Genomic DNA, 25,456 nt, shown 5'->3' on the forward strand with positions numbered 1-25,456 from the left:
AGCCCATATTAGCCCCCAACCTGCCAATGGGTGCTTGCGTTCCTGGGGACTTTGATGATGGAAGAGGACACCTTGGCTGCCCCCAGACATTCCTTGGTGGATGAGTACGTTACTGTCCCTTTCCCGTGGGAAGCCCTGAGTGTTTGATTAGTGTGCCGGAGCCTTCTGCCTGTGTCCTGTGCTTGGCCGCCTTCCCTGCCTGCTGTCTGCCCCGCGTGGGCCTGTCACGCCTCCTGCACTCTGGATTCTGGTGGGCTTGGCCAGCAGGGCGCTAGCGGGAGGCCGGGGCAGGAAGGAGAAGGTGGAGAGGTCCCGTCCTGGCCCTAACTCCCGGTGGGGTCACGGGTGGCAGAGGCTCCGTCCCATCCCCAAGGCCCTGGCTCTTGCCAGCCCTCCCCGTGAGGCTCTGGAGCCAAGAGCCTGCCTCTGGCCCTTCCCGTCCCCAGAGACGGGGGTGCCGCGGGGTCCCCACTCCTGCTGTTGCCGGGGAGCCTCTGCAGCCCTGGCCGGGCTCCCCGCAGCCTGCCCGCACTTGGAGACGGCCCTTTATTAAACTCTCGTTAATTGCTCTCAGTCACCCAACTGCGTTCCCTCCTAGGCCCCTGAGTGGGGCAGCTCAGCAGGTTGGGTCAGCCGAGGTGTGGCCTGGTGCCCCAGAGCTGAGGGCCAGGCCCTGGAGGGGCACATGCCCCGCCCCCACCTGCACCCCACCAGGGTCTGCCCCACCCCCACCGGGCCTGCGGGAGCAGAGGCCACCCTTTCTGCTACCCGTTTGCGATCAAAGTAAGCCTGTTTTGACATTTTGAGTCTTTGTTTTTATTTTTATTTATTTAAATATTTTTTTGCAAAAATGGTTTATATCGAGCCTTCATTTCAAACAGCCCTTTGGCTGGTCTCCTTCGATAACTGTCTAGAAAAGATTTCAGGAGATTTCTGTGTGGAAACAGTCAAAGTTCCCAGAAATCCTCACCTTGTTTCCCCCAACCCACCGCCGACACCGCTTGCCCCAGGTCCGGGCTCTGGTTCCTTCGGGACACACCCAGGTCCCTCTCTGGGCCCTGGGAGTCGACTCAGTTGTCCCACAAGAAAGGGGCATGAGAAGTCAGGTCTGGGGGCAAAGCAGGTCAGGGCTACAGAAGCGGGAGGGACTGGGGACTCCTGTCCTCAGAGCCCAGGGACGCCCGGGGCCCCTCTGGCCCCCACTGGGCCGGCCCTGGAGAGGAACCCGGATCCGGAGGGGGACGGGAGCTGCCCACGGCCTCTGAGGGTCGGTGCCAGGGCTGGCGCTGGGCTGGACCCGACTCCTGACTGGCAGTCCTGTGACGGCGAGGACATGGCACTCAGCACCCACAGAGAGTCCTTGGTCACGCTGCGTGCCGGCAGGGGAGCCGTCGATGCTACCCCCTCCCTCTCTCAGGAGGCTGCAGGAGCGAGCCGCCAACAGGCCCCAGGGCCACCCCGGAAATCCCTGCGATGCCCGGGCGGGCCTCACCCAGTGAATTTCTTCTCCTGAAGAGCCTTTGTTTGAAGACAATCATCCCAAGAAACAGAGGAAGGAGGGCGCCCGGCCTCCCTGCTTCCTCTGCCTCCCTGGGGGCTGAGCTCCTGGTGGGAGGGTGGCACGGAAGAGCTGGGCGGGGCCTCCTTTGTCCCCAGAAGCCCGGCGCCAACAGGCAGAGGCTGTCGTGGGGAGAGCCCAGAGCCCACCCGGCCAGCCCCGTGCGCAGTGGACACCCCGCCTGAAGCCCTGGAGCAGAGGCTGCCGCTGTGGTGGCACCCAGGTGGCCTGGTGCTGGCCCTGTCCCAGGGCCCTTCCCTCTCCACAGCTTCCTGGGCCACTCCGCGTTCGACCCGCATGTGTGCGATTGCTCCGGAAGCCACGGCCGGGCCCAGAGGCAGGAGCAGCCGAGGCCGGGAGAGCTGGAGCCACTGTCCCGCTGCACCTTTCTCTGAGGTCCTGGCAGCCCGAGGGCGGCAGAGCTTCTTGTCCCCATTATGCAGGTGTCCAGCGACCGGGCCCTTGTGGCTGCTCAGATCAGAGCTTGGTGTGGCAGCTCCAGACGCCAAGGCTGTGTGTGCCGGGCTGTGCCATCTGACGACCCCAGTGGCCGGGGCCCGGCCTGAGCCCTGGAGGGGACGGCAGCTCTGTGTGAACAGACAGGCAGAATAGCTGTTCCACGGGGGTGACGGGGAGCTGCCACGGGACCCGTCCCCCCAGCCCCCTGGCTTAGTGCTCCTGGGCGGGGCTGAAGGGCTGGGTCCACTTGGAGACGTCCAGGAAGACGGCGGAAGCCCCGTGGTAGAGCCAGAGGCGAGGCAGCGCGCCGTGGCGGGTCCAGGCGTCCCGCACGGTGTCGTAGGCCTCCATCTCCACGTGGTAGTCGCCATCCATGCCCTGCCAGCGGCCGCCTGTCACATACAGCGCGGCACCCAGGGGCACCAGTGCGCCATTCTCATGCAGGCTGTGCAGGGACTGCACCTGTGGACGGCCAGCCGGTCAGTGTCAAGGGGTGGCCAGAAGGCAGAGGTGAGGGATGCCCTTGGCAGGGCAGGGGACAGGCGGGGAGGATGGCCAGCCGCCGGCCCTGTCCTATCGGGGCACCAGCACACTGACTGAGGAGTTCACCCCTGGGCCCCTGCAGCTTCCTCCGACGCTCCCTCTCCAGCCCCGTCTCACGGACAGTGTTTTCAGTCCCCAAGTGAGAGGGGACCCGAGGCCTGACCTGGAGCTGCCTCCCAGCTTCACGGCAGCTCCGGCCCCGACAGACACCCGGGGGGCCAAGCCCACCCTTGCCCCTGCCCGTGGCCTTGGAAGGGCCCTGGAGAGGGGTTGCGGGCTCAGGGCCAGCAGGTTTCCAGGGGCTGGAGAGAGACGTGGGTACTTTGGGAAGAGCCCGGGCGGGTGGGGGCCTGTGTGGCCCCCAGAGGAAGACAGTAATGCAGCCGCCCCAGCCCAGGCCCAGAGAGGGCCAAGGGGGGCCCAGCAGTGCGGGCCCAGCCCAGCACCGTGGCTCGGGCCTGGGAGGGCTCAGCTGTGGCCCAGCTGGGGGGCCGGAGAGGAACCGACCTGGCAGGGCCCACCCTGCACCTGTTTCACCGCAGTAATGGGGCCTCGGCTCAGCTGAGTGCTGACGCCAGGGGACAGCTGTGGGCAGCAGCGCCCTGCTGCCACCCGGTCGGCCAGCACAGCCTGCCAGGGTGCTGCAGGAAGGGTGCCGCCTTCTCAGCTCCAGGGACTGAAGATCTCGAGGCAGGTGGCAGGCCCAGGGTGCCCACCTGGGAGCTGAGTCCCCTCTCCCTCCCGGGAGGGGCACAGGGGCTGGGAAACGGGGGGCCCTGACGCTGGCTGCTCCTGCCTCCCCGGCTCAGGACCCCCCGTGTGCCCACCCCAGGCCAGGAGATGGCCTCTGCCTCGGTCCCTGAAGCACCTGCCGAGCCTGGTTTTGCTGCCTGAGAAGGACAGAAGATGGGCGTGCAGGGGACAGAGCACTGGTGGTGACCAGCAGCCTGGGGGCCTCCTTCTCCCGCTGTCATCATCTCTGCCACCCTCAGGGGGCTCGGGCCAGGGCGCTGCCGTCACCCGTGTTCTGGGCAGAGAGCCAGGGCTGGCCTTCCCTGCGGGCCCTGCAGGCACCGACCCACCGCCGTTCCCGGGCTGCTCTCTGCCATGTGGGGACCCTGGGGTGCTGGGAGGCGGGGGGGGGGGTCCCACCTTCTGCCACAGGTTGGCCCCGGGGTCGTACACGTAGACCTTCTTGGTGTTGTCGCCGATGAGGTAGAGTGCCCCGTGTAGCGCGGCGCAGCGCGGTGAGGACAGGTACTTAGGCAGGAAGGGCGAGGCGATCACGCTCCACGCATCTGCGGGGACACGGGCACTGGGGCCACCTTCACCAGGGGCGCCAGGGTGTGCTCCCCGACTTTGGGGGACCCAGGGCAAGATGCCCCTCTGAGCCTCAGTGCACTCGTCTGTACAATGGGAGTGAGCCCTCGCGCTGGGAGCTGGGGCTGAGCTCGCACCTCTCTCTGCCTCTGGGAGAAGAGGGACAGCCCCCCCCACAGGGCTGCACCACAGGGAGGGGCCTGCAGAGGGTGTGGGGGTCCCGCGGTAAACTCACCCTCAGAAGGGGGTTTTGGCCTGGTCGCCCCCCAACCCCCTGACTGGGGACAGCCAGGAGCATCTGTGCTTCTGTCTCCTCCCTCCCGCCCCAGGTCCGATAACCAGGCGGGCCCCTGGGGCCCCAAGCAGACCCCAGGGCTAGTCGGTCTCTCGTGGGGTCCCCACACCCCACTGCAGAGCGGGCCCCGCCAGCATCTCCGCCACCCAGGGTGTGGAACAGGATTCGAGGTCAGGGCTGGGAGCCGCTGAGCTCAGAGAGGTGCCGCCGGCCTTGGGGGCCGGGGGTCACTGCTCCTGGCCCACGAGGCCATTCCAGGTGGACAAAGCAGCCAGGCAGCTGCCAGGGCCTGGGCCTCCTCGTCACGGGGCCACTGTGCAACCTGCACCCAGCACGTCCCCCAGCTGTGGCCCGGGGGCCAGGGCGGGACAGATGTGCAGCTTGCCACCAGGCTGGGCCCGGCTGGGACCGCAGGGACGACCCCCTGGTCCTGACACCTCAGCCCTGCCTTCCTCCCCGTCCCTCTGCTTCACCTCGCTGGGGTGGACTGTAGCCTTTGAGGGCCCGTGGTCACCTGTCCTTTGGCCCCTGGCGCCCCCCACGCGGTGGCCCGGCGCACCTGTGACAGGGTTGTAGCACTGCAGGGCCAGGGCGTTGTACTTGCAGGCGCTGGAGCCCACCAGGTAGAGCCGGCCCCGGCAGCCGGCGGCAGAGAAGTTGCTGACATACTTGAGGGCGGGGCTGACCGGCGTCCAGCTGTCCGTGTAGGGGTCATAGCTCTCGACCTCCACCACGTCCAGAGTGGTGCCTGCGGGGATCAGGGCTCAGGAGCCAGGGACACGGGAGGGGTTCCGGGAAACTCGGGGCCCAGCGCTTCATAAGGCAGCAGGGACCCCTGGGCAAGTGCAGGAGGGCACGGCCCGACTTCACAGACAGGGACGCTGAGGCTCTGGGGGGCGAGGGAACCTGCCCAGGGCCACGGCCAAGCAGAGGTGTGGGGATGGGCGCTTGGACGCAGGGATGCCCACTGCAGAGCGTGAGATGGGCCCAATATCGGGGAGGTGCCGGCAGGGGCCTCGGGAGGCTGCCCCGGACCTCTCACAGGGGGGTGTTCCTTCCCGGCGTGCTTTGAACTGGAATGGGGGAGTCAGTCCTGGCGGGGGCGGGTGGCAAGATGTCAGCCCCTGGCACTGTGGGCAGTTCCCACCAGTCCCCGAAAGAGCCTGGATGGACAGTGATGGGGCTGTCACGGGGAGGGAGGCCATGCCCTGCTCTCTGGGCTCCCGGCCTTGGCCTCTGTGACAACCTGGGGACCTCAGAATGCCCTGGGCCGGGGACTGTGTGTGCTTTCTGCTCTCTGGCCGGGGACGGGGCAGCCACTGAGAGGACAGGGGCCAGCCGAGACTGCTGGGCATGAGCAGCCTCTGGGCCAGTTTGCGACTTACAGAGCTTTGGGGCCACATGCATCTCATTTTCCAATATTCCTCTAATCAGTAAGGTCCCTGGGTGACTCCTTGCTGTAGTCCTGGGGTGCCAGGGGGTAAGACACCCCGTGCTCAGGCTGGGAGTGGTGGGGCCAAAAGCAACAGCAAGGGGCCACTGTGGGCCCCTCATCACAGCAGCTGCCCTGTGGGCCTGAGTAGACGGCTGGGCCACAGTCCTGGGTTGGGTGCCCCCCGCCCCCGGCAGCTCCCACCAGGCCTCCTTCTGGGGACGGGTGCGTCATCCTGTGTCTCTGTCCCCAGGGTGCATCAGAAGCACGGGGAGCTGGCCACCGAGGACGCCCAGGCCATGGGTCCTGCAGGCCTGCCTGGCCGGGAGCCCTGGGGACTCGCTCAACCCCAGACAGGGAGCTCGGGAGCTGCAGCTCTGTGGCCCCTGGGCCAGCGCGGGGCCTCCTTCCCTGTCCTCCCCTGTCCTCCCCACGCTGCAGGGATGGGGGCTCGGGCAGCCTCACCGCCGATGGCGTAGATCTCCCCGTTGAGCGCAGCGCTGGCGTGGTTGGTGCGGGCCTTCAGCATGGGCGCCACGGGCTTCCAGGCGGCCTCCCTCAGCGGGAAGCACCAGGCCTGGGTGGTCGACCAGGTGTCTGTCTTTGTGCCCCGAGAGCCGCCTGCCAGAAGAGGGCGTGTCCACACGGGCACCGGCCACGCGAGGTCTGCAGGCCAGTGGGCTGGGTACCAACGTCTGGCCCCCTCCCTCCTGTGCCAGGCCGTGACCACGCACTCGGTGAGCCAGGGTGGGACCCTGTGGGTGGCAGAGTCTAGCGTGTGACTTTGGGCAGGTCCCTCCTTCCCCCATAAACAAGGGGGACAAGATTGGCGGTTTCAAACCCCCCTCAGGGGACGTTCTCCCCCAACCCAATCTCAGCTATAGCAGCAGAGTGAGCCCCCCGCACAGTCCCTTTGGGGAGTTCCTGGCTGCAGGAGCACAGCGGGCCGGGCCCTGCGTCCACGTCAGGCAGTGGACATGGAACGGCTTCCAGCACAAGTGGACCCGTGGCTTTTCCATTTCCTTGTCGTCACCTGCATGGAAAGGTCTGGAAGAGCCTTGACTACAGCGTCAGGGATCCCGCTGAGTGGGGGAGGTTGCTTTCAGTTGGGCTGCCCTGTGCCAGGTGCCCGGCCAGGCATGGTGTCCCTGGAAGGGGCCCCGCCCTGCCCACCTGTGACGTAGATGTCGTTGTTCAGGGCTGCCAGGGAGAAGCCCCACTTGTGGTAGTCGGGGAAGTCCGGGAGCGCCATCCACTTCTCTGGCAGGAGGAGAGGCGGAGGGGTCAGGTGCCTGGCTCCCTGCTGGGGCCCCCCCTCCCGGCCTTCCCGGGGTGCCCCTGCCACGCACTTGGTGCAGAGACGGCCCCCTCGCCGGAGGGCAATGCAGGGGCGGGGCCCAGCCGGCTGCAGAGGTGGGGGGACACCCGGTGGGCGGGGCCCGAGCAGGCCCTGGGTGCTTGGTCCCACTGTGGCCCCCATCGCCCACAGCACCCCTCAGAGCCTGGCACCCAGACTTGCACCCAGGGGTGCCGAGAGGCAGCGCGGGCCTTGGGGGCTGGGGTCCCACCCATGACCCCAAATGGACCCTTCAGCCCCTGGGTGTGGCCCCCCATGAGAGGGGGTACAGGTTAAGTGGCCTGGTCTGTGGGTGTCACTGTGGGTTATAACACAACATCATTCCTTCACTCATTCCTCATAATCCAGTCACTCGTTCACCGAGCACCTGTCTGCCCCTGGCAGCCAGGCACGTGTGGGGACCGGTCACAGGCCTTGCGCCAGGCGCAGTGGGGTCCACACCCTGGTTCCCGTGCACCAGCTGTGTGGCCTTGGACAAGCCCCAGCCTCAGTTTCCTCGTCTGTAGCATGGGGGTAATTCCCGGGCAGGCGCGGGGACTTCCCGAGATAACGTGTGTCTGGCACGCAGTTACTGCTCCACAGTGGTGGCCGTCAGGGTTAATGTCACTGTTCTTGCGAGGGGCAGGGTCAGACCTGCCTCATGGAGCTACATGGGGTAAACTGAGGCAAGGGATGAGAAAATGCTTCGGAAAAGTCAAAACGAGACAATAAATGTTAAAGTCCGATAAACGGACACGTTTTGGGTGTTTGAGGGAGAGACCCAGGACGCGGGGTGTCCCCTGGGAAGACGTTTACCACAGTTGTCGGGACCTGTGGAATTCGGGCCTCCCTGGGAGCAGCGCCTGGCACTGTGGTCAGGGACTCAGTGTCCCCTGACTCATGTCTCTGTCACCCCAGGGTGGGGACTGCCCAGCAGTCAGCAGGCCCTTCCTGCCAGAGTCCCCCACCCTGCGCTCCCCCCGGCCGGGGCTGAGGGACAGCTGCTCCCTCCTGACGTCAGCCCCAAATCCCCTCTCGTCAGCCCCTGACGGGGACAGCCGGGCCGGGCTGCCTGGAACCCGCCAGCCACTGACGCCATGGGGATGGCTGGCGACCTGCCGGTGCCCGGGACACCAGCTGACCCTTTCTGAGGAGCTCCCTGGGGGCCAGCGCAGCCCCCCCAGCCCCTGCGGAGGCCCCTCACCCCCCCGCGTCCCGACTGCAGGCCCGGCCTCCGTGCTCAGGGCCTCCTCACGGCACGACCCTGCGAGGAGGTGCCAGGCGCCCCATTCACAGGTGAGGAAACTGAGGCTCTGGGAGGTGAAGTGACGCTCAAGGGCTGGAACTGGAGCCCGTTTGACCTGACCCAGACCCTGAGCTCTCCCCGCAGGCTGCCGCGCCCCCCGCGCCCCCCATTCTCCCCTCGAGGCCTTGGTCCCGCTTTCAGGTGTGCAGGGCAGGCGGCCCCGAGAGGCAGTGCTGGCCCGGCCACCACGCGGCGCGGTCTGGGCAGCGGAGTCCTCTCCGGCAGGCTGGGACCTGGAAAGGACCTCAGCGGAGGGAGAGGGGACCGCAGAGCCCCCGACACGGCACGGCCTCCGCCCGCTGCCGTGGCCCCCAGGCCTCTCTGCAGCCCCCCAGCGAGGCCCACCCAGGCCCCCCGACCCTGGGCGGCTCCCTCATTCGCTCTGCCCGCGAGGGGGGTGCAGCGGCTCACACCTGGGCGCGGGCCGGGTACTCACTGGCCTTGGTGTTGTAGAAGGCGAAGTTCCCGGGGCGGGGGGCGGGCTCCTCACCCGCCTCGTCCTCCTCCAGCGCCCGCCCGGCCACCACCACCAGCACCTCCTCCAGCTTCTGCGGGAGGGCGGGCCGCACCTGCGGGCCAGGCCGGCGTCAGAGCGGCGGGCGGGGCTCCCTGCGCCCAGGGCCCACACGGGGGCTGGGAGGGCCTCAGCACGTGTGAGCGCCTGCAGGTGTGCGTATGCGTGTGCACGTGTGCCTGCGTGTTGCTGTGCTGGCTGCCCTCCCAGAGCCTGTCCCCAGTGCCCCGCAAAGCCTCCCTGCCCCTGTCCTGCCCGCAGCAGCTGCACTAGGATGGCCTGGCCTGGCGGGAGACACGGGAACGCTGCACATGGGATGGCCAGTAAGTCGCCACTGCCCAGGGCTCCCAGGGCCCTGGGGTCCCCACCGCCACCCTGGTCCCCCCTATGGGCTCCCTGGACCTCTCACCACCAGCAATTACAAGATGACCCCAGCCCAGCACCAGCAGGAGGCTGAGCCCACTGTGACTGGCCGGTGCCAGGGCTGGATTCTGCCCACCACACACTCCACCCTCGGCCTGGGAACCACCAGCCTGAGTCACATCTTCGTCCCCAGACTTGGCTCCAGAGGAGTCCCCTGGAGCAAGGCCTCTGAGCAGGCTGCCTGGCAGCTGACCGACCCATCAGCTCCTTGTCTCAGCAACACCCGGGCCTGTCACCTCCCCAGGACCTGCCCTGCCCACCAGGCCTGCTGGCAGCACAAACAGGAAGTTGCACCCCATAAATGCTTAAATGGCTTCCTCAGGGGCAGGTGGTGGCAGGCTGCCATGCCTGTCTGTGCCTCCTTGCCTACGCTGAGCTCCTACCCCTCCCTTTAGGGCCCAGCTCAGATGCTGCCTCCTCCAGAGAGTCCTCCCTGACTGCCCGCCCCTCCGAGGATGCCCCCAGCACCCTGTGCAGGTGCCGCCCAGCCCGGCCCTTCCACACTGCCTTAGGTCTGTTTCTGGTTTGTCCTTGCAGGGCTGTGGGCTTTTCCAGGACAGGGTTTGAATCTTATCACTTCTGGGTCCCCCTCCCCTCACATCCAGGGTGGGGCACACCCAGGGCACACTCTGTACTCGTGGGGTGAATGGTGACACCCTCACAGGTAACTGGCCCAAGGCAGGGAGCGTCACAGGTTAGGGGACCTTGGGACACCCACCCCTTACTCTCCCCCCAAGGCAGGCGGGGTCTGTGGGCTCTCCCGCCTGCTTCCCAGGGATGGGAGCCCCCCGGCCCCTCACTCACCCCACCGTGGCCCTGGGCCAGGGCCGCCCGGCATGCCTCCGACTCCTGGATCAGAGGCTCTGTGGCCAGCAGCTCCTGCACGCAGGGCCCGGGCACGGCGTCCAGGTGCACCAGGCCCAGCAGCTCAGGCAGGTGGGTGGCCCGGGCCGGTGGGTCGTGGCGCACCCAGCGCAGCAGGGCCTCGAGCCGGCTCTGCTCTGGCTGCACCTGCAGCAGGTCGCTGGCCAGACAGGTGGCCAGCCGGTCTCGGGGCAGCTGCAGGAACTCGTCCTCACGTGCCACGGCCTCAAAGTTCTCCCGCAGGAAGGCCCAGGCCTTGGCAGCCACGCCCAGCAGCCCCTGCTGCTCCCCAAACTCGCAGATGCCCAGGCAGTTGGCAGCGTCCAGCTGCTGCTGCAGGTAACGGCCGCAGACCTTCTGCACGGCGGGGAAGTGGAGGCGCGCGGCCGTGCGTGTCAGCGCCTCCACGTTGCTCTGGGTGACGGTCAGCCGGCCCGTGTACACGAAGTCCACCAGCTGCCCCACCACCGCCGGCTCCACGTCCCGCAGCTCCACGCGCGCAGAGAAGCTCTCGGCAAAGTTGCCCGTGAACATGGCGTGGAAGTAGGGGCTGCTCAGGGCCAGGAGGCCGCGGTGGCAGGGCAGCTCCCGGCCGCCCACCAGCAGCGTGACGTCAGCCAGCTTGGGCTGAGAGCGCAGCCGCTGCAGGCCGTCCAGCGTGTCCTGGGCGTGCGAGGCCAGGTGGAAGTCCAGGTCGTCCACATTCCGCACCATGGCGCCCGTGCCAACGAGGGCCCTCGGCAGCCCACCCGCTCACACTCACGGGGAACAAGTGCCTGGAGCCGCCCGAGCACCTGGGGAGAGAAGAGAGGGGCTCAGGCGAGGGGCGGGCTCTCAGCTGCCGTGCGGTTTGTCCCACCGCCTGCCGTTAGTCCTTTCCTTCCCGGGGCACGCGTGCCGCACGGACAGCTCCGATTCCCTTTCCCACCATCTCCCTCCCGCCCGGCGCGGCCCTGTGAGGGAGGAAAGTGTCCTTCCCACTCGACAGCGAGGACGTGGCGGCTCGGGGGCCGGGAGACCTACCCACAGCCTGGCCATTCAGACAGGATGGGGCCGGCAAGAGAGCTCGGTCCTGGCCCCCGCCACGGCCCTGGGCGCCGCAGAGCAGCCCCTCAGCGCGTGGGGCCCCCCAGGCACCCAAACCCCCAAGAGGCGGCCTCTGTCCTGGATCCAGCACTGCTGGGGGGCCGTGGGGGCATCTGAGAGGCTTCCCGCTTCACTGATCCTGTCTGCTCTGACCGTGCTGGGGACATGGGGCCAGCCGCGGGCCTCTCCGGGCCTGCTTCTCATCTGCTCATCCAGAGGCTGGTGGTAGAGGGGCTCTGGGCACCATCCTCAGCATGGCAGCTCTTACTCCCACGGTGCCCCACGCGCCAGGCCGCGCCACGCCTGGCCCGTGCGTTAATCACGTGGCCTCACAACAGTCCCTGCAGGTGGGTGCAATCATTGTCCCTTTTGCAGTTGCGGAAACTGAGGCACAGAAGGCTGGTGCCACGTGCCCAAAATCACACAGCTGGGAAGTGGGGGAGCCAGGCTTGGGGGCCCGGGCTCTGAACCCCGCGTCACGCCCGGCGGTGCAGGGTGCTAAACACAAACGGCTGAAGGCAGCTCTCTGGAGGGTGATTTCACATCTCAACGTTCATATCACCCAAATCAGCAAATCCGCTTCTGGGATTACGTAAAAATGCGCGTGTTTGTTTGTGGACTTCTGGTGTTTCAGGGGAAGGCGACCACGCCAAAGAACGGTAAGGTCTGCGCAAAGGTGCACACTCCGAGCCACGCCCAGCCGCCATGGCTGCAGAGCAGGGAAGCGGTTCTCCAGCAGGGGGCGCCATGCAGGGCCGTCCAGGGCCGCGTGGGCACCGGGACAAACGCCCGAGAGATCAGCGGGATGAAACCCGCGAGCTCCGTGGAGAGGCCAGGGAACTGCAGACCTGGCTGGGCAGCCGGACGCAGCTGCAGGTCGGGGGGCTTGAGGTGCCTCCACCTCCCCACCCGCTGGGGCCCGTCTCCCTCCCCCCTGCGGAGCCCTCCTAGGCCCTCCCTGGACCAGCCGCCCGACGCCCAGCACCCCGGGCTGCGCGTCCACCCTCCTGGCCCCTTGGGGAGGTGCCGTGACCCAGGTGAGGGGGCCCTGCCCTCCCAGGGTGCCAGAAACACGCAGAGCCTGTGTGGGCGAAGGGGGCCGTTCCTGGGCTGCTGCCCGCAGGCCTCGCATTCCGGTCATTGTTGTGCGCCCTTGGCCCGCAACCTGGCTGGCAGGCGCAGCCACCTTCCCGGGGGGCCCGGGGGTGCCTACTGCCACCTGCCACCCTGCAGTCCCAGCCTGGGGCGGGAGCGTCCAAAGGGTCTCAGAGCCTCACCCCAGTGCCCGCCCAGACCTGGAGCGAGGAAGCGTGATCAGGCAGGACAGTGAGCGGCTGAGGCCTGGCTCTGGCTGGTAACGGGCTGCCGTGGCCCGGGCTGCAGTCCGAGGGGCGTCCAGCCTCCCCCTGCCCCCTCTCCAGCCTGGACACTGAGGGAGCCATGTCTGCCGAGCTCCAGGAGCCCGGCTGGCCTCTGCGGGTCAGGGGTCTCCAAAGCTCCCTGCTGCTCCTGCCCCGGCCCCACCTCCCTGCCAGCTGCACCCTCTTCAGAGCCCCCTCTCCTACCTCTCAGTCGGCCCCGGGACCCCTCTGCTGAGGACACAGCCCGAGAGCAGGGCTGCCCGCCGGCCGGCCGCGAGGGGACTGGAGGGCCTGCTGGGCGGGGCTCGGCTGGTGGCCACGTGGGGACACGAGGGTATTTTTAGCCTCTGTGTGCATCGTTTGGGAGGGTCAGGCGGTGAGGGATGGGCCGTGGGGGCAGGAGCAAGGTGCCGGCTCTGCAGACGGGCCCAGGACAGACCACAGGAAGGCTCCGGGGCCAGGACGCGCTTTAATCCTCCCCGTGGGGCTGGGCTGACCGGGGATGGGGCTGCAGCTGCCCCACTTCTGTTTCCTCATCTGCAAGATGGGGCAGTGCAGCCTGAGCGGGGGACCCGCAGATCTCGGGGAGCCCCAGCTCCACCTGGACACCGGCAGGTGACAATCTCGCTGTTGATGTTGGTACCTGTGAGGCCTCTTAGTCCTCTGTCAAGTGGGAATTATGAACAAATGTAGGTTGGTCAGCAAGGTCTTTCAAAGATCGGGGCTACGATGACAGTAGGGAAGACTTCAGTGGCCAAAGGGGGTGCCCAGAGATGTGAGCAGCCATGCTCAGGTGCCCCCAAGCCAGGGCAGGGCCGGGAGATCCCGGGGCTCCTTCCCGAGCCACCCTGTGGCCTTGGCCTCGGAGCTGCCCGAGACGGCTAGGAAATGAGGTCATCTAAAAATACAGCGGCTGCGGCCCGGGGCCTCCCACGTGGCGCTTGGCTCCTGTTGGTCACGGGGGAAGCCCTCACGTCTGGGTCCGAGCTGGGCTCTGGAGCCACAGGCCCTGACCAGGGTCAGGCGGGTTGAGCCCGGCGTGTCGGGTGCCCAGGAGAGGAGCCCTCAGCCCTCAGCCAGGGGTGGCCGGCGGGGCCTCCACCTGTGGCCTCTCCTTCCTTCACCGCGGGGCCTTCCTCCCAGGACCGCGTGCTGGGCCGAGGAGAGCTGGGGAGTGTCAGTGCCCACCCCGGATTGGCTTGATGGCCCCACAGACCCGAGGGGCCCCCAGGGGACAGAACCTCACTCCTGGCAGGGATGGGTAATTTCTCCAGGGCGTTGCGATGTCCTGACATCCAGGGCCCGGGACACATGGCAGCGGCCTGGTGGGCAGAGCTGCTGGCCCTGCTCCTGCTGAGGAAAGGCGTGTGGGCTGGAGGCCGCCGTCCCTGCTCCCGACGTGTGCAGTCTGTGGGCGGAGAGTCGCCACACAGTGGCTGCAATGGCTGATGGGCTCATTACAGGTTTGCAAGGTGCTTCGCAGTCGGCGTCCATCCAGGGGCCCCGAGTCCACCCCTCCTTCCCCCGCGGCCCAGCCCGGCCCGGCCCCTCCCCCGCTCCTCCCACGTGGTCCAGGACTTGCCCCCTGGCCTTGGGCTTCAGCCTCCTGTGGGGCGGGGCCCTCACGGGTGTCCCCTGCTCTCACCGTGTCTGGGACTGTCGTGGGGAGGGGAGGGCACAGCAGTGCCAGGTTGCCCACTGTGCCCTGTTCGCAGGCAGAACGTGCCGGGTTCCTGCTTCCCAGCTCAGGCTGGAGGGAATGAGGACAGGGATCCTGGTGCCGGGCTGCTGTCACAGGGCGCTGGCTCTGCTTGGGCGCAGCACTGCCTGCCAAGTGTGGTGGCCTCATAGCAGATGCTGTGAGGATCGGAGACCCAGCACCTCGGATGACAGGTCAGTTTGGGAAACTCAATACCAGGGACCTGAAACGGATCCGCATCAACAGATTGCTACCGAGTGGTGCAGCTTTTAAAAATACGCTGCTTGTTTCTTTTTACGATGGTAAAAATAACACGTTAATTTTGGAAAACAGAAAAATATAAAGCAGGAAACTCCACCAGTAAAAGACAACTGCCATGAACACACTGGCATCTTCCCTTCCAGCTGTTGACGGGTCGCAACAGTGGAGTCACTGCGTTTGTGGGTGTGTGTCCTCTTCTGCCACGCGATCACGAGCACTTCTGACGTGATCGGTGTTTGGAACGTGGCTGTACATCTCGTCCCAGGAGGGACTGTCTCCCTCACGAGTTGGACGTGGTGTCCAGCCACTTCTGCTAACGGACATTCAGGTTGTTTCCCATCCGGGTCTGGTGTGATGACGATGGCATCATGTCTGTGATTGTTCCCAGAAGAGATTCTGAGTGTGAAACCACCAATTTAAAGTGTGTGACCATCTTCCAAACTTAACGCACATAACAGAGGGACTCTGGCTTGGATGAGTGAGTGCACCTCCCGCCACCCGAGGTGTGACCGTCCCCGATGCTGGTCCTCCCCCCCACCGTCAGACTGCCCACTTCCTCCCCTGGAGTTCCACAGCTGCGATTTATTTGGGGCATGGGGTCCCATAAGGTCATCCTTTTTTTCCCTCGGAATAGCTCACCAAGGCTGTCAGCTCTGTTACCGACAACCTCCCCGCCCGGGGACCTGCCGCGGCAACTTCATCTCGGGCAACCCTTTCTGTGTGCAAAGAGATGGCCTCTCTGTTCTCGTCTGAGTGACTGTTCTAGGCTGAGGACACCTCGTCTGATGGGTCACTGCTCTGCAATTCTACCTCATGTCTGAAACGTACGCCTCTCTTCGTTACTCTCCTATTTACATTTGTCTTGTCTGTTGTACGAGTCATCTACTGCTGCACAACAAATCGCCCCGAATCCAGTGTCTTGGAACACCCACGCTCATTACCTCGCGGTTTCACGCGGCGGAGCTTGTGCGTGGGGTGGTTCCACCTCAGGATGTCTCAGAGGCTGCACGAGAGCTCAGCCCAAGTGCAGGCGCCTGGAGGCCGGCCTGGGGCGGGGTCTGCCAGGGCTGTGGGCGGGAGGCCCCCACTGCCCCCGGGGGACCGCTCTGTAAGGCTGCCCGGCTGCCCCGATGTGAGAGACCAAGAGAGTGACGGAGATGGAGCCACAGTGTCTGTTATAGCCCATGTGACATCCGTAGCTTCTGCTGTGTTCTGTGGTACTGCGTGTGTGTGCGTGTGCATGCACGCGGGTCAGGGGTATATACCGTGTCTGTTAGCAGGCAGGGTCACTGGGGTTCTTCTTGCAGCCTGGCCGCCACAGTGGGCTTTGTTCATTTTTTCTTTCAAATGAACTTTAGAGACATTAAAAAAAAAAGAGCTGGGTTTTGCATTAACCCTATGCGTTGACGTGCAGAGAGCTCACACCTTTACGTGTTTATCCTAGTCACGAGGACAAAGGTGGTGGACAAAGGTTCTTTGCTGCCCGTGCTACCCTGTCCTGCTTCTCTGCGTCCCCTGCACATAAGGGCTGGGGAGATGGGCTCCTGCCCCAGTGTGGTTGGCCCCACCGGGAAGCCCCCAGGTTTCACACCTGTGTTTCGGGTCTGGCCACCTTGCTGAAGTCTGCAGCCCCCAGGGTGCACATGTGGGGGCTCCAGGGTCCTCGGTGAGTTTTTGCCAACTGCACAACAGATTTCTAGGCACCAAATAGGCCTTGCAGCGGCGAGTGTGCCCTGCCAGGGCCAGCCCCTGCCTGCTCTGGGGGCACAGGTGGCTGCCCTGGCCAGGGTTCCCAGCCCCACCCCAACCTGCTCCCCGCAGAAGCAGAGTGTCTGCAGGAGATCACTTGGGGGTCAGCCCTGAGCACCCCAGCAGAGATGTCCCCTCCCTCTCTGGGCCACAACCCTGGATCTGAGCTCCCGCCTCACCCCTCGCTGGGCAGCCCGTCCCAGGTCCTCCTGGAACCCCAGGCACTTGTGGGGTTCCCCTCCTGGCCTCGATCCAGCCCTTCAGCTGGGAAACCAAGGCCCAGATGCCATGGAGGGACTTGCCTGAGGCCACAGTGAGTGGGGCGAAGACGCCCGAGCCAGGGGTGGCCTGAGTACCTGGCCAGGAAGTACCCTGGGGGGGGCTCAGTGTGTGCCACACCCCCCCTTGTTAGGCCCTCAGAGCTGCACCGTCAGCAAGGGGTACATGGGGGACGGGAGACATGGGAGTGCCCAACCTCCTGACACCAGCCGGGGCTCAGCCCAGACCCGCCCTCCGCCCGTGCCTCGTGCCAGCCGGCACAGGGCAGCGCCCGGTGGACCAGCCCTGTCTGTCTCTGCTGGTTGCATGTTGGATCCAAGAGCCAGGCCCTGCTGCCCAAGAGACAGCGTCTGGGGCGCTCCCAGCTGCCAGGGGTGCCCTGCTCGTCAGACACACTCGGGCTAGTGCGCGTCTGAGACAAGGGTGACGCCCAGGACAGAGACCCTCCCACCCGGGCCCTCAGTCCCCCCTCACCACGACCCAGCAGTGGGCAGGGCAGCGTGCGGCCCGTGTGCGGGGGGATGGGAGGCTTTGCCCTGGCGCTGCGGCAGAGCTGGGGTGAGGACTCGGCCTCTGTGGGCACAGGCGCTGCCCAGGGGCTGGGGCAGGGTGAGCGCAGGAGGGAGGGCGGCCAGGACTGGGGAGTCTATTTAGCAAACTCGTATCCACCGTCAGCGCTACAAGCGGGTCTCCAGCAGGGGAGGAAGCCGGGGAGCCCAGCCTCAGAGCAGGCCCTTGCGGGGGGCCGCTGGCCTGGAGCTGGGGTGGGCACTGCCTCCCTCCAAGCGCAGCCGACCGACCGCGAGGGCGCCCGGGTGCAGTGGGAGAGGGCCCTGCGGCCAGTCCTTGCTCGGCGGAGACGCACGCGTGCCAGGGCTGCACAACGCGGGCAACAGGCCGGACGGGAGGGGGAGCACGGCGGGGCCGCAGCGGGGGAGAGGAAAGAGAAACCCAACACACCCCCAGCCCACTCGGGGGGCAGGTCACTCTCCAAAGTTGAACATCTCGGCTTCTTTCTCCTTCCAGAAGGCGAAGCTCCGGTTGATGTAGCCGCAGATGTCCTCGCTGTTGAAACTGCCCCGCTGGGAGCCGGCCCCCAGCCGCCTCGCTGTGGGCCTGGGGCCGCTGCTGGGGACGGCGGCACGTGGCAGGGGCCCGAGCGGGGTCAGACCTGACTTGCGGCCAGGCTCCGCATCCCAGGTGGGACCCTGGCTAGAGCCAAAGAAGCGGGCCTTGATGTCCTCGAAGCCGTCAGTCCAGGCACGGCGGCCGGCGGCCACCTCGTCGGTCACGGCCTTGTGGAAGGCGCGCACGGCCTCCCAGCCGTGGGCGCCCAGGTGCTCGAAGACCTCGAAGCAGAGCAGGTGGCGCATCTTCCGCTCCTCGGCCGGCAGGTCGCACTCCAGGAGCTGGAAGTAGCCCAGCATGAAGAGGTCGAGCGAGAGGCTGCTGTAGGGCACGGGTGCCCCGGCCACGTGGGGCAGGAACTGCTCGGGGGACAGGGGCCCTGGGGGCCGCCGGCTCAGCCGCCGCAGCTGGCGGGCCGGCACGTGCGCCATGATGGTCTTCCAGTTGCCCAGCAGGTGAGAGATGATGCTGCGCTGCTGCCACAGGTGGCTGAGCCGGGGGCCCTCGCCGGGCGGCAGGGGGGACAGCCCAGGGCTCCTGGCCGCCCCCTGCGCCCGGGGCCCCGCACGGCGGGCTTCCAGGGTCCTGCAGGCTGCCGCCTTGAGGGCCGGCGTGCAGGCCGACTTCTTCCAGTGGCCGAGGAAGAGCATGACGATGCGCTCCTTGCGCAGGCTGGCCGGGTCCAGGCCGGGCGCGGGGCCGGCCTCTGACGGGGCCTCCTCGCAGCTGATGCCCGAGTCGCTGGCCTCCTCTGCGTCGCCCGGCCCGGGCCCCCCTCTGGTCGGGCCGCTGCAGGGCTTCGGGGGGGCCGGCCAGCAGCCACTCAGGCACGGCCCGGGCGGGGTCCCCAGCTCGCAGGGGCTGGAGCCGCAAGGCAGGCCGGGGACCGACTCGAAGTTGCCCCGCAGGGTCCGCACGGACACCCCCCACTCCTGGATCTCACGCTGGGCCTCGCTCCGAGGAAGGCTGGCCGGGGCCTCCCTGCAGGCGTGCGGGGGCCGGGAGGCCGGCTTCTCCTCCGCCTGCACCAGCCCGTTCATGCCCTTCAGCAGCAGGGACATGCTGCGCACCAGGCGGGCGATGTGGCTGCACCAGAAGGGCAGGGGCTGCCCGCCAGGCGCCGCCTCCGAGGCCTCTGCAGAGCCTGCGGGCTCAGCCTTCGGGGCTGTGGCCTCCTCGGCCTCCAGCCCGGGCGCCCGGGGCAGGAAGTGGCTGTTGACGGTGATGCTGACCAGGGGCTCGGGCAGCAGGGCCTGCAGCTCGGCCGCCAGCCGGCCCAGCTCACTCTCGTACTCCTGGCAGCGTCGCCGCAGCTGCAGGTCTGCGATCTGCTTCTCCAGGTACACCAGGTCGTCCTCGGTCAGCAGCTCCCCGAAGGGCCCCAGGATGGCCTGGTGGGTCTGCGAGTACCGCCAGGCCGCCTGCTCCATGGGGCCCGAGCCCCAGCCGCCGTCCTGGGCACAGGAAGGCAGGGTCAGCAGGGCCTGGGCCGCACCACACGCCGAGGTGGGGACAGCGCCTTGCCGACGCAAGCTCCCGGGCGTGGCTGGCTGGCCCCAGTCTAGGGTGTGAGGCGGGGGTGGGGGGCAGTTTTCCCCTGGAAGAGGTGGGGTGTCGCTGCTCTGCCTCTCCCCACGGCTCCCTAATCCCCCACAGCTATTCCACGTTTCATCTTCGGGGCCTCCCAGCTCCTCCCGCCAGACCCGGAGCCTTCTGCGGTCGGACAGTGGCCCTGGAGCCGGGCACCCTCACTGCTGTGTGATGCAGGCCCTGCCCCCACCACCTTCCCCGCTGCCAGGTGAGCACCTGCGGCCTGGGCAGTGTCCAGCCCATGAGGGCCCACACGGGCCCCCAGGCTTTTGCCCGGCTGTGCCTGAGCCAACAGCCCCGAGCTCTGCAGCCCGCCTACGTCCAGGTCCCTGAGGTCTCAGCACCTCTGCAGGCTCAGAGGGGCTTCCCAGCTGGGGCAGAGGCCCCTGCGCTGCCCGCCCACCCCACAGCTTTGCCCTTGACCCGATGGGCTTCCAGCCCTGACAGGCTAGGACGTGCTGGGCCATCAGATGGGTGCTGTCCTTGGTCCCATGAGAATGGAGACGCACGCTGTGTCATGCAGCAGCCGTGAGCCACCTGTGGCTGCAGACATGAAATGTGGCTGGTGCAACCGAGGGGCAGGACTTTCACTTGAATGAATTTTAATGAATTTAAACAGCTGCACATGGCTGGTATTGCTGCATTGCACAGTGCAGCTCTAGACCACAGGCTGCAGAGCACGTTGTTCGGGCAAAATCGTAGGCCTCTAAGGGTAAGATTCTAGCACTCCGGACTGGCCCCAGAGCGGGCACAGGAGGCCTGTGAAAATCCAAGTCAAATCACGCCCTTCTCTGCTCAGAGTCCCAGCGGCCCCCAAGGCCCGATGATTTCAGCCAGTTTCCTCTCCGACCTCACCTCTGCCCGCCACCCACTCCCTCCCTCCCTCCTGCAGGGAGCTGGCAGAGCGCTCTCCAGCCTCCGGTGCCCTGGGACCTTTGCTCTCGCTGTTCCGCTGCCTGGAATGTGCAGCCCCCAATTCCCACGGGGCTCTGCCCTCCCTGCCTTCTGGCCCTGCCCAGGTGGCCGTCCCGAGAGGGTGCTCCTGACCGCCCCCCCACGGCTCTGGGCGCCTTTGGCCCTGGCCCTGAGCTCTGGCTGGGGTCTGAGCCCCAGGAGGGCAGGGCCTGCCCCACTGCCTGGAACAGTGTCTGGCACAAAGTGGGCGCAAGATTAAAGCCGTTAGACACAAGAGTACGTGGGACCCACCCCCCCCAAAGCAGGTGACGGGCACAGCTCAGGGTCCTCTGCCTGGGTCAACCTCCTCCTCAGGCAGCAGCAGCTGAGGCATCGGGGGAGTGTGGCACCTGGTCTCGGGTCCCAGGTCCGGGCTCCGGGTGCCCCACCTCCCACTTCCACCCGCCCCTGCCCCCACCTCGCTCCCCCACCTGGGCCTCAGGAGCCTGGTCCGCGCCTGCCTGCAGCTTCCGCACCATCACCTGCCGCTTCCACTCGGGGATGGGCCGGCCGCACTCGTCCCGTGTGGGCACCAGCCCGTCAAGGTCGCACGAGGGCAGCCCGTCCAGCTGCAGCGTGGCCAGGCCGTCTGGGGTGTCCCCCGCCACAGCCATCTCTGCACCCTGTGCAAACGGGGGTGGGTCACGCAGGCCCGGAGGGGACCCAGGCCCCTAGTGGAGGGGGATCCATGGGGGCGGGGGTTGGCTCTGCCCAGGGTGCACAAACAGGGCGTCCTGAGAGGAGGGTGGTGGGGGCCATGGTCAGCACCGCGCCCCCTCAGCGCCCAGCCTAAGTATGAGGTCCCCGAGGGCAAGGGCCCATGGTTCCCCTGTGGGGCCCAAGTGTGGGGGGGATTGCAGGCTGAGAGAGACAACCAGAGATTCCTCCCCCTCCCCTGTATGTGGTCTAGAAGAGGTTGCCCAGAGCATGCCATGCCCATGGGCAAACTTGCTTTCAGAACAGCTACATAGACAAAGTCTGTGTTGCAGGACTTGTCAGAGCCTTTACTGTGCTATGTGTCCCCCAACTCTCCAGGAGGGACAGTGCCATGTGGCATTTCCCAGAGTCACACAGACCACCTCAGGGCCTGAGAATTCTCAGGACCTATTCAGGGAAAGACCAGGCTGGACTCCCAGGGCCTGGTGCCAGGAAGGGGAGGGGGAAAGCGGGGAGGCCTCTTGCAGCCGTTCCTGGGCTGGCTGGGAGCCCGTGAGGAGGTGGGCAGTGGGCCTCAGGCCCACCTCCCGGGGGTGGCTGCTGCTCTGTGCCATGACGCTGGCTACCCGGGGCAGGGAGTACCCCTGAGTTCAGAGGCCAGGGTGAGGGGCTTGGGCTGCAGCGGCTTTATGGGATGGCAGAGAAGGGCCCACACTTTCTATGGGGGGGGTGACAGCTGCTGCTGCCTGAAGTTCCCATCTGCTCAGAATTAGGGCCCTCGGGAGCCAGCCAGAGCCGCCCGGGCAGCAAGCCTGGTGTCCCCTGCGGAGGAGGCCTGGCTGTGCTGCAGGGGCCTCCCTGGGCCCCCAAGAGGGCACAGTGGGAAGCTGGTCGGGGGCCTTGGAGATGGGATGGAGGGGGCGGGGGACGCACCGTGCGGGCTGCTGTGGCCCTGGCGGAGGCGCTCGGGGGCGCTGTGCAGGTCCTCTGCTCCCTCGGCGGAGGCTGGGCGGGCTGGCCGGGCCAGGTGGGGCTGAGAGTCGTGGCTGCTGAGAGGAGGGGAGCTGCGGCAGGGCTGGGGCCACGAGACCACAGCCCCGGGGACCCGGGCCTGGGGACAGAGCCTGCCTCCTGAAGGGCACGGATGGGAGCTAACCCCACCCAGCCTGGCCGCAGCCTGCCCTGGGGGCCCACTGGGCCTTCTGCCAGGTGTCAGTGGGGCCACCCAGCCTGGCTGATCGGGGTCCTGCATCTCACCCGGCCCCAGCCACGGCCCGTCCTGCAGCCTCGGGGCAGCGCGGGAGGCAGGACCAGACGTCCCCGGACCCAGCTCAGCCCTGCCAGGCCCAAGCTTGTCCTCTTACGCCCCACTGCAAACACGCAGCCCAGTGCCACAGCCCCGAGTGAGGCACACATCGCACGTAGCCCAGGCACACGCGCGCGCGCGCACACACACACACACACACACACGCACACAGACACGCACACAACACACACAGACATACACGCACACAGACACGCACACGACACACACAGACACACACACAGAGACACAAACACACACAGACACGCATAGACACACAGAGATACACACAGAGACGCAAACACACAGACACGCATAGACACACACACAGAGACACATATAGACACACAGACACGCAGACACGCATAGACACACACACAGAGACACATATAGACACAGACACGCAGACACATACAGACATGTGCACACAGACACACGGACACGCACAGACATGCACACAGACACACGGACACGCACAGACACACTGAGGCAACCCTCCCTGCACGTGGAAGCCGCTGACATTTTCACACTAGTCCATTCCATTCAGTTTTGATAGCTGCCGGTCACAATCCCAAGTGGGTGGTGACCTGCAGTTTGAGGGCCATCCCCCCCCCACAGCCACAGCGCACGGCCTGCCGGGGTCTCGGAGAACAGCAGCTGGTCTGGGGGAGCCTGGGCCCCGCCCCCGCCTGGCCTGAGCCCTGGCCGAGCAGCTTGATTGCCAGTGCCCTGGGAGACAGTGCACCCTCACCCTACACAGCCACACGGACAAGGAAACCTGGAAGAAGTGGGGAGGGAGGCCGGTGGGAGGGGTGACCTGGGTGCCCGGCTGGCTGGTGTCAGCGACTCCCCCCACCCCCAAGGACCTCATGCCAGGCCGGCCCTGCTGGAGCTGTACTCACGGGTGGGATGCCCGAGCCCCGAGCCCCCTCTTCTTCCGTCCTCCAGGGAGTACCTCGCGGCTGACAGTGGGGGAGGAGGGAACGGTGGTGGAGGGGGCGTCATCAGGAGTGGCACCTGGGGGTGGACAGGCCTGGTCAGTGGGGGCCCAGGTGGGCCTTGACTTGGGCTCCTCCCAGCTCCATCCGGGGGTGAGCGTGGGGTATATCTCAGAAGGTGCCTCCCAGCACCTGCCAGTGTCCAAGCCGGGAGGGACCAGGACTGGCACCTGGCCAGAGCCACCCTCCCTGGGGCCACCCTCCCCAGAGCCACCTGGAAACAGAGGCCACCAAGATCAGTCTCAGGGAGCCTGGGGCTGCAGGGGCACCCTGCCCCAGCCCCGCCACATTTGGGCAGGGCACACACCTCACCTTGGCCACTCCCCTGCCCTCGGCACTGACCGCTGGCAGCCAGAAAGAGCCCTTGACCTGGGGGGTCACCCCAACCTGCCCCACTGGGCCTCAGCGTTGGCCTCTGAGCAGCAGGAGCTGAGACTCCCGTGTGCCGCCCCACGGCTGGGGGAGCTGCGAGGCCAGCCGGGCGCACACGCGTCCTGCTTCCCCAACATCCCTCCTCCAGTGGCAGAGAAATGTTGCAGGGGGACACTGCCAGGACCCCCTCTGTGTGACGCCGTGCCTGGGCTCCCAGCTGCGCACGCACTGCCTCGATGCCCATCTGGCCCACGGCCACCCCAAAGTGTGTCCCCAGCCAGCAGGGTGTTCCCTCTGAGCTCCCGCCCCTCCCTGCAGTGGGCATCGGAGCTGGACGTGGCTGTCCGGGCCCAGGTGGGCGAGGCAGGAGCCCTGGGCCGGACAGAGGGCCTGGCCCAGCCAGCCCGACTGCGGACGTGTAGCCTGGGGCCAGGGCCGGCACCGCTGCAGCTGCTCCGCTGGCTGTCTCTGCCTTCAGTTCTTAATCCCTTCTGAACAAGAGGCGCCCACTGTCACTCTGCACGGGCCTGCAGGAGGGGACGCCACCCTGCTAAGCAAACCCTTGGCCGCCCTGGCCCCGCTTGCTCAGGGCGAAGGCGGGTCCAGTCCACTCCCCTCCACGGGCAGGAGGCTGTGTGCCCCACAGCCCACGGGCACAGGGACGGGAACACGCTGAAGCCTGTCTGCCCAGCCCCCACGCACCTTGCTCCTTCCAGGAATCTGTGCCCACAGCCCAGCAGCCCTGGCACACGGTGGCTTGGGGAGTGTCTGCCTGGCCCCCAGCCTGGAAGGAACTCGGACGCAGGCACGGAGCACAGGGAGCTGTGGCTGTCCTGGGCTGTCGGGGGCTGTGGACGCTGCCGCCCCCAGGAGTGGGAGGTGTCGCATGAATATTTGAAGGCTGAGGTGTCAGGTGGCCAGGCAGGCATGGGCCGGGTGTGGATCCCTTACCACAGGGGCTGGGGAGGGACCCTCCAGGGAGAAAAAGGGGGACCCGGCATCCGTGGGCCATGAGAAGAGAGACCACCCAGAGGAATCCCCATCCTCACCCGAAGCACAGCCCCCAGGGCACAGATGGGGAAACTGAGGCTCAGAGACAACAAAGGGCTTTCTCAGGTTCCCAGTGCTGGGATGCAGTGGAGCTGGGGTCGGAACCTCACTAGAGACCTCCGTCTTTGCTCCTGCCGAGAACAAGGGCCCCGGGGCACCGGCAGGGGCGGGCCTCTGGGCAGGACGACACGTGGTGGGTCCTGGCACGCCTCCCAGGAGCGCAGAGCCCGGCTGCTCCCTAGCGGGCCACTTCTCGGGGCCTTGCTTGCAGGAGGTGACCCAGGGACACGAGCAGGCTTGTGTCCTGCTCACTGTGGAGCAGAGGTAGCTGGGTTCAGTGGTCCCCAGCTGAGACACAAACCTGCTGTGGGCACCCACCATCTGGACCCAAATCGCACGCCCTGGGACTTGGGGGGAAGGGGACCCCCGCAGAACATGGCGCGTGCTCCCTGCTATGCCATAGCAAGTCCCGTCTCAGACCCAGGAGCCTTGAGTCCTCCACGCTCAGGATGCGGATGGGCTGCCTCGGGAGCTTTCAGCAAGGCGGAGTCAAACCCCACGCCAGCGAGCACGGCCAGAGCCCAGGCCACTGACAGTCGGACAGAGTGGCTGAGGCTCCGGGTAGGACACTGGACAGCAGCCACTCCATGGCCCACCCTGTCCCCTGCCTGCAGCCCGGCCCCCTCCCTCCGACTGAACCTGCTGCTGGGCAGAGGGACGAGAAGCCCCAGGCCTGGCCGAGCTGAGCGGGGGACTCGGCTGGGTTGGCAGCGGCCCCTCAGCTGGGGCAGACGGGAAAGGCAGGAGCTGGTCTGGGCCCAAGGGAGGGGACTCTGGCCCCAGCAGCACCTGTGGCCCGAGGGACCTCACACTTCCCCTCCTGGTCCCCAGCCTGACCCTGCTCCCCTCGCTCCTCAGG

The 25,456-nt window shown here is 66.8% G+C and overlaps 2 protein-coding genes across 2 annotated transcripts in view; both read right to left on the reverse strand.

Moving 5' to 3' along the window:
* Nucleotides 1-850: 850 nt before the first annotated feature.
* Nucleotides 851-13,126, reverse strand: KLHL30 (kelch like family member 30). The gene is made up of 8 exons (XM_045558667.1): nucleotides 12,702-13,126; nucleotides 9,991-10,844; nucleotides 8,686-8,818; nucleotides 6,781-6,867; nucleotides 6,073-6,228; nucleotides 4,735-4,923; nucleotides 3,713-3,858; nucleotides 851-2,479 (listed from the first exon to the last, which is right to left on the reverse strand). The coding sequence occupies exons 2-8, from the start codon at nucleotides 10,762-10,764 to the stop codon at nucleotides 2,228-2,230; spliced, it is 1,737 nt and encodes a 578-aa protein (XP_045414623.1). The 5' UTR covers nucleotides 10,765-10,844; nucleotides 12,702-13,126; the 3' UTR covers nucleotides 851-2,227.
* A 1,337-nt stretch (nucleotides 13,127-14,463) lies between these two features.
* The window catches only part of ESPNL (espin like), a 32,753-nt gene continuing 21,760 nt past the window's right edge, over nucleotides 14,464-25,456 (reverse strand). Inside the window, exons 6-9 of the mRNA XM_045558674.1 lie at nucleotides 23,020-23,134; nucleotides 21,748-21,860; nucleotides 20,589-20,780; nucleotides 14,464-19,067 (exon numbers count right to left, since the gene is read on the reverse strand). Coding sequence (XP_045414630.1) covers nucleotides 17,469-19,067; nucleotides 20,589-20,780; nucleotides 21,748-21,860; nucleotides 23,020-23,134 — 2,019 coding nt within the window. The 3' untranslated portion in view covers nucleotides 14,464-17,468. The remainder of the gene's footprint in view (nucleotides 19,068-20,588; nucleotides 20,781-21,747; nucleotides 21,861-23,019; nucleotides 23,135-25,456) is intronic.

The sequence above is a fragment of the Lemur catta genome, chromosome 8 (genome assembly GCF_020740605.2).
Source record: "Lemur catta isolate mLemCat1 chromosome 8, mLemCat1.pri, whole genome shotgun sequence".
Taxonomy (NCBI): Eukaryota; Metazoa; Chordata; class Mammalia; order Primates; family Lemuridae; genus Lemur; species Lemur catta.